The 8,431-nt window shown below is 41.6% G+C and overlaps 1 protein-coding gene across 1 annotated transcript in view; it reads right to left on the bottom strand.

Moving 5' to 3' along the window:
* Window positions 1–5,013: 5,013 nt before the first annotated feature.
* The window catches only part of LOC140206268 (alpha-1-antitrypsin-like), a 113,113-nt gene continuing 109,695 nt past the window's right edge, over window positions 5,014–8,431 (bottom strand). Inside the window, exon 5 of the mRNA XM_072274600.1 lies at window positions 5,014–5,501. Coding sequence (XP_072130701.1) covers window positions 5,313–5,501 — 189 coding nt within the window. The 3' untranslated portion in view covers window positions 5,014–5,312. The remainder of the gene's footprint in view (window positions 5,502–8,431) is intronic.

Below are 8,431 nucleotides of genomic sequence, written 5' to 3'. Positions count from 1 at the left end.
GCTGCACTGGATGCACTTCTTGCATGTGTCGTTGTCAGGGACACCGGAGGGCTCCCTGACTTCCCACATCCTGCAAGAGGAGCATTCCAACATCCTGCCTGGCACTCTCTCTACTCTAAACAATCTGGACAAAAAAAAACTTGCCGGAACCTACCCTGGCCTCTGCCTGTTCTCGCCGAAGCCTGTTGAGCCAAAGCCATCCCACTCTGACTCAGCAATAGGCTGAGTGAACGCGACCTTTTCTCCTTGGAATGGTGGAGGATGAAAGGTGATCTGATAAAAGTGTATAAGACTGTGAGAGGCATTGATCATGTGGATAGTCAGAGGCTTTTTCACGGGGCTGGAATGGGTAGCACGAGAGGGCACAGTTTTAAGGTGCTTGGAAGTAGGTACAGAGGAGATGTCAGGGGTAAGTTTTTTATGCAGAGAGTGGTGAGTGCGTGGAATAGGCTGCCAGCAATGGTGGTGGAGGCGAATACAATAGGGTCTTTTAAGAGACTCCTCGTTAGGTACATGGAGCTCAGTGAAATAGAGGGCTATGGGTAACCCTAGGTAATTTCTAAAGTACATGTTCGGCACAGCTTTGTGGGCTGAAGGTCCTGCATTGTGCTGTAAGTTTTCTATGTTTGTATATTCCAGTCTTCTCGAAATGAATGCTAACATTGTATTTGACTTGCTTACCACAAACTGACCCTGCAAATTAACCTTTAGGGAATTGTGCACAAGGACAAAGGCCATACTGTTATTACTAACTTTGCAAAAACACATTATAAGATAAATCTAATCTGCTGTTTTTCTTCACTTCTATTTCATTCAGCATGACATCATTAGAGTCTTTGAGTCATGGGAAAGTACTGCACAGAAGCAGACCCTTTGGCCCACCTAGTTCATGCCAAACCATTTCAACTGCCTACTCCCATCACTTCCAGTAAGAAAGCAGAGTGTTAAGATGCAATGGCCTGTTGGGGGTCAACCGAGGGTTTTTTTTTCTTTGTTAATGTCTTTTATGATAGCAAGACAATGCTGGACTCCAGGAACTTTGAGCATTGCACGTCTAACCCATCAGCTGATGGAAGTGCTGGACTGCATACAGATTGATGCTGCCTGCTACAGGAAGCCACCAAAGGCATTGGTGTTGGTGCACAAAGAGGAGGTGTGCAGGGTAACTGCGGGCGATTGTCCTGGACGTTTCTCTTGTGATCACAAGACCCTTTTGGACAGTGATAACGTAAGGTGCCGTAGGCCTGTTTTCCTTGTTTGGTGGTGCAACACACAGTGGGGAAGCTGTGTGACCTTAGTTGTAGCTAGGACTAAGCCTCAAGCTGCAGTTCTGGAGAGGAGACGCCAGAGATAGTGTAGTTTGGCGTGCGTACTCAATTAGGGGCTGGCCTGTCCCATCGGTGCTACCTTCCAGTGTTCAATCAATGGAATGTCAGGCTGGATTGCGTGCATATGTTTGACTGTGCAATACTGGGGACTACGCCATCAAATTGTAGAACTGTGTATTTTACTGTCTATTTGGAATGTGCTGTGTGTGTTTTGTACCTTGACCTCAGAGGAAAGCTGTTTCGCTCAGCTGTATGCATGACTGGTTGAATGATAATTAAACTTGAATTTGAATTCTAATTCAACCTGCACCTGGACCATGGCCATCCATGTAAGGATGAAACCAAGTGTGCATTCACCACTTGTGCTGGCAACTCATTCCACATTCTCAGGACCCTCTGAGTGAAGAAGTTTTCCCTCATGTTCCCCTTAAACTTTTCACCTTTCACCCTTAACCCAAGACATCTAGTTGTAGTCCCACCCAACCTCAGTGGAAGAAGCCTGCTTGCAGTTATACTATATATATCCCTCATACTTGTGTATACCTCAAATCTCCCGTCCACCTTCTACCTTCCATTCACCAGATTCTGTAATAGTTCCGGGAGACTGGAAAATTGCAAATGCCACCCTACTCTTCTTTGCCCGACGCTGGTCCCCTAGGCCTGAGTCGACATAGTAGTAGTACTCCACTCTTCAAGCAAGGAAAGAGGCAGGAACATGAAACTATAGGCCAAATAGTCTGATCTCAGTGATTGGAAAAATGTTGGAGTCGATTGTTAAGGATGTGGTTTCGGGGTACTTGGAGACAAAGGCCATAGCAGGCTTTCCTCAAGAGAAAATCTTGCCTGCCAAATCTGTTGGAATTCTTTGAAGAAGTAACAAACAGGATAGACAAAAGAGAATTGGTTGATGTTGTGTTCCTAGATTTTCAAAAGGCCTTTGACAAAGTGCCATACATGAGGCTGCTTAGCAAATTAGAAGCCCATGATATTACAGGAAAGATTCTAGCATGGATAAAGCAGTGGCTGATTGGTCGGAGGCAAAGAGTGGGAATAAAGGGAGCCTTTCCTAGCTGGCTGCCAATAACTAGTGGTGTTCCACAGGGTTCTGTGTTGGGACTGATTCTTTTAATGTTAAATGTCAATAATTTGGATGATGGAATTGATGACTTTGTTGCAAAGTTTACCGATGATACGGAGACAGGTGAAGGGGTAAGTGGTTTTGAGGAAATAGAGAGGCTACAGAAGGAAGGACTTAGACACATTAAGAGAGTGTCAGAAAGTGTATGGTCATGCACTTTGGTAGAAGAAATAAAAGTGTAGACTATTTCATAAATGGAGAGAAAATTCAAAAATCTGAGGTGCAAAGGGACTTGGGAGCCATTGTGCGGGATTCCCTGAAGGTAAATTTGCAGGTTGAGTCCGTGGTCAGGAAGGCAAATACGATGTTCACATTCATTTCAACAGAACTGGAATATAAAAGCAAGGATGTAATGTTGACAAATTATAAAGCACTGGTGAGGCCCCTTATCTGAGAAAGGATGTGCTGAAACTGGAGGGGGTTCAAAGAAGATTCACGAAAATGATTCCAGGATGAAATGGTTCGTCACATGATGAGCATTTGATGGATCTAGGCCTGTATTCACTAGAATCCAGAAGAATATGGGATGACCTAATTGAAACTATCAAATGTTGAAAGGGCTTGATAGAGTGGGTGTGGAGAGGATGTTTCCTATGGTGGGAGAGTCTAGGATCAGAGGACCCAGCCTCAGGTTAGAGGGGCATCCTTTTAGAACGGAGATGAGGAGGAATTTCTTTAGCCAGAGAGTGGTGAATCTGTGGAATTCTTTGCCACTGACAGCTGTGGAGACCAAGTCTTTATGCATATTTAAGGCAGAGCTTAATAGATTCTTGATTGGTTAGAGTGTGAAGATTTGCGGGGGGGAAGCCATGAGATGGAGTGGAGAGGATAAGTGTATCAGCCCTGATCAAATGGCAGAGTAGACTCGATGGGCCAAATGGCTTAGTTATTCTCCTATACCTTATGGTTTTATGGTTCCAAGGAATAAAGCCCTAACAGATTCAATCTTCCCTTATAACTCAGGTCCTCCAGTCCCAGCAACATCCTTGTAAACTTTCTCTGTACTCTTTCAAGCTTTTTTTAACAAAATTATACAAAAGATCTGCCAGAGTTTCCCAGTGATTTCCTCCAACAGATATTCTGCTCTTCCAGATTCACCACATCTTGCATTTTCAACAAAAATGTGATAACCTTTCTCCTTTCATCAGCCACTGCATGACTCATCTGCAATAGTGAGACCATTTTAATTCCGATCCCCATTCTCACTCTGATAGGTCGATCCATGTCCTCTTTCACTTTGTGATGAGGCCGCTCTCAGAATGGAGGAGCAATACCTCATGTTCCTCTGGGTCTGGGTGAGAATCAATTTCTTCCCCCAGGCTGTTAGGCTTCTGAATTCCTTGTCACATCATATTCTGAGTCACTGGTTAATCTGTTCTGTACCTTACAATATTTAATATTAATGCACTTCAATTTGTTATGTGATTCAGCTGTAGATTTTATCCTTAAATTCATGTTACCCTGTTATATGTACTAACCTGTAAGAAATGTCTCATTGCTATATATATGAGGGGTGATTGATAAGTTCATGACTTAAGGTAGAAGGAGTCAATTTTAGAAAACCTAGCACATTTATTTTTCCTACATTTGCATTCCTAGTCCAGCGGTCATGGACCATACGGATCCCTTCTTTTTGAAGTCGGGGTCTTGGACCTCCAGAAAGTGGTCCACAGCAGGGGTGATTGATAACTTTGTGGCCTAAGGTAGAAGCAGATGAGGAGAAACTTCAAGCTTCCTGCATTTTCACTGAAAGTGTTGAACTGCATGTGCAGATAATGAGAGCTGTATAGCTCATCTTCTTCTACATTGGACCATGAACTTATCAATCACCCCTGCTGTGGACCACTTCAACAAAGAAGGGATCCGTATGCTCGACAACCACCGGAATAAGTGTGTAAATGTAGGAGGGGACAATGTTGAAAAATAAATGTGCTAGCTTCTCTAAAATTGACTCCTTCTCCTTCAGGCCACCAACATATGAATCACCCTGGTATTACATGGTTATATATGTTATATATAAGTATATAATTAAATGACAATAGACTTGACTTGACTTGACTTGTGTAGCCCTCAACCTGATGGCATGAACATCGTTTTTTCCGGTTAAAAAAAAATCCTTCCTCCTCTGTTCTTTTCCCATCTCTGGCCCCTTATTTCTTCTCACCTGCCTTCATCTCTCCCTGGTGACCCTCCTTCTCTTTCTCCCATGGTCCATTCTCCTCTCCTGTCAGATTCCTTTTTACCTTTCCCAGCCACTTGGCCTCGCCTGGGCCTGAGATATACATTTGTTTATTCATTTCATAGACGCTGCATGACCTGCTAAGTTTCTCCAGCATTTTGTGTGTTTTGTGCATGTTGCTCAAGGTTCCGAATATCTATAGAATCTCTTATGTTTATTGCATTTTTTACTGAGTGCCTGAGGATAAATGGATCATTTATACAATTTGGAAATCTTCCTGTGACTATTATTCTTGAAATACATGTCTACAAGAGCAAGTTGAAGAAGAGCTTTGAAGTAAAACCAATAACAAACTCGACTAGTAAAGATCAGGTGCAATTTCTACTTTAATATAAATCATGTCATTCAATCAAATATGTATTAAGCAAATCATAACAACCAGGAAGTCTATATTTGAAATATTTTGTTAATGTGGATATTGTTGAAGGGTTTACTTTGAATTGAAATCTCCTCAATCAATGCCTGACATGTTAACCTATTATAAAGCAAACCTAAATTATGTTAGCCAGCTCCCAATATTTAAATGTTACAAGTTTAAGTGTTAGAAGTAACTGCATTGTTTTCCATCCGGAGATGCACAAGTTTTGTGATGGTGTGGACTCTGTGATCAATTGTTGGGGTTCCTCACTCTCCCAGCAAACATGACATTCCTGATACTGTTTTCAGCAATTAGTAACAAGAAAGGTCTGTTACATTTAAACTCAATAGGAAGAGACATTGGGATTGCTTGCATGTCTGTAACTGCAGTAGCCTTTGTTCCTTTCTCATCTACTTCCAGCACAGCCTTATGCATCACCTACAGAGGGAAAAAAAGGCATCAAACTTGAGTTATAACAAAAACATCCAATGCATAAGTTTCATAGATTTTCCAAATACTTTATTACTATATATGATTAATATCTTACAACTTACAAAAACTGTGTTGTTGTGTTTTAGGCCTATAAACATGCACTGAATTATTCAAACTGCCTATTTAATTATTTAGAGATAATTAACTCTCACCCTAACCCTAACCCACAGATTTAACACCACATTTCCAGCCACCCACCATCCAGGACATGCTCTCTTCTTGCTGCTGCCATGAGGAAGAAGGTAGAGGAGCCTCAGGACCCCCACTACCAGGTTCACAAAGAGTTATTCCACCTCAACCATCAAGCTCTTGGTAACTTCACTCATCCTAAGTTTCAAATGTTCCTACAACCTATGGACTTACTTTCATTTACTGTTTATTTATGTATATTTATTTATTTATTTGCTGTTCTCTTGGAAAGTTTTCTTGGTCTTCCAGACCTCAACTTGACCTCCACCATTCCTGTTAACTGCCATTTCTTAATTACATTACAAACTGAGGAAATGGCTACCTGAAAATGTTTTGCTATCTTCTTATAGCCTTCTCCTGCTTTGTGGGCATTATTTATTTTATTTTTCAGAGGGCTAGGGAGCTGCTTACAGGAGCCCATGGCTGCTGATTGTTGGGACAAGGTTTGAGGAGTCAGCGTATTTCTAAAGCTTTGAAATTCGCATCACCTGGCCTTTCCTAACGATGACTGTGAACAAGCCATAGCCCTAACAAACTAATTAAGGTCTGAGGCCTTGGTAAAAGTTGTCTGAGAGCTCAAATCTCTTAAGGGTGCCCAAACTTTTGCATGGTGCTCCTTTCCTTTTTTTTTTCACTCTAAAATTGTACAAAACAAAAATAATACGCTAATCTTGCTTAAATGTTGAAAAGAATGTTTCATCTGTAACTTCATGATGTTTGGAGATCAGTTCATCTCTTACCCACTTAACTATTCACAGTAACAGAAATTTTGACTGGGGTGCCCAAACTTTTGCATGCCACTGTATGTATAATGATTATTATTTTCTCTTTTGTATCTGCACAGTTTATTTTTCGATGTTGCCACGTTCGCCGAGCCTGCCAATTAGCTTGCAGATGTTTCCTCACCAGTCGAGGCTCTTAAGAAATGTGAGGCAATAGAATTCAAAGGTCAACTGAAGGGCTCGCCAATCAGGATCAAAGCAAGTGAACAGGGGTCTCCATGAACACAAGCACTCCCAGAGAGAAACACCAACAACTGCGCACTGAGGATGTCACCGCGACTGGAGATGAAACATCTGCAAGCTCGGCAAACACCACAACATCAGACACCTGAACCCGAGCGACCAAGATTCACCACCACCCTAAACAGATTTTGTGGTCCTTTGCACATTGGTTGTTCATCCTATTCAGTGCAGACTTTCATTGATTCTGTTGTGTTTCTTGGATTTATAGAGTATGCCCACAAGAAACTGAATCTCAAAGTTGTATGTGGTGACATACAATATATGTACTGTGATAATAAATTTACTTTAAACTTTGATTTGCAATGAGCAATTAGCCAACTAACCAGTACGACTTTGGGCTTTGGAGGGAACCCCAGGTAACCCGAAGTAAACCCATGTGTTCACGAGTAGGAAGTACAAACTCCTTCCAGACAGCATTGGCCTTGAACTCTGAACTCTGAACTCTGGAAAGCCCCAAGCTATCATTCCTTTTCAAATGTTTGAAATTCATAAGTTAAAATTTCACTGGTGTCCTCAATGACATGGGGTTGGAATGCAGATGCTTATTATTGAAGTTAGTTATTAACTTTTTGGCTTAGGATACTAAAATGTTACATCTGGTCAATCTTGCTGTATGCTTCCGAAACATGGACTATAACACCAGAACTCCAAAGAAACTTAGAAGCAACAGAAATGTGGTTTCTTAGAAGAATTTTGAAATTATCATATAGAGATAAGTAACTAATGAGACAGTACTCCAACGTAGCCGCACAAAAAGATCTTTAATGAAACATTAAATGAGAGGAAACTTAAATTCCAGGGCCATGTCATCAGAAAGGAAGAAATAGAACGCCTTACGTTACAAGGCTGTATGCCTGGGACATGCGGAAGAGGAAGGCAAAGAGGAAAATATATGGACACTATGAAAGAAGTAACAGATCTAAGTGTGCGAGATATCATTGGCGCCACGAGGGATCGTTCGATGTGGAGAGCCATGATCGCCCAAGTGTGTAACGCGCAAGGCACATGAAGGAGAATGTATTGATTTACTTATTGCAATATAGTGTGGAATAGGCCCTTCTGGTCCTTTGAGCTGTGTCTCCGCTCAAACCCTTATTCCTAGCCGAGAGTCATAAAGACATTGAAAAGTACAATACAGAAACAGGCCCTTTAGCCCATCTGCTCTGTACTGAACCATTTAAGATGCCTACTCTCATCGACCTGCACAGAGACCATAGCCCTCCTTACCCCAACTATCCATGTACCTATCCAAACTTCTCGTAAGCATTGAAATTGAGCTCACATTCACCACTTGCACTGGCAGTTCATTCCACACTCTCACAACCCTCTGAGTGAAGAAGTTTTCCCTCATTCCCCTTGAACTATTCACCTTTCACCCTTAACCTATGACCACTATTTGTTGTCCCACCCAACCTAAGTGGAAAAAAACCTGTTTGCATTTAGCACATTAACACATCGCATAATTTTGTATACCTCTATGAGTCTTTTACTTTCCAAGGATTAAAGTTCTAACCAATTTAACATTTCCTTATAACTCAGGTCCTCCAGACCTGGCAACATCCTTGTAAATTTTCTCAATACTCGTTCAACCTTATTTACATCTTTCCTGTAGGTAGGAAACTATAGGCCAAATCCTGATCACGATACTTCAAGCTAGGCCTC

This window comes from Mobula birostris, chromosome 1 (assembly GCF_030028105.1).
Source record: "Mobula birostris isolate sMobBir1 chromosome 1, sMobBir1.hap1, whole genome shotgun sequence".
NCBI lineage: Eukaryota > Metazoa > Chordata > Chondrichthyes > Myliobatiformes > Myliobatidae > Mobula > Mobula birostris.
This window is presented reverse-complemented; position numbering and strand designations above follow the sequence as displayed.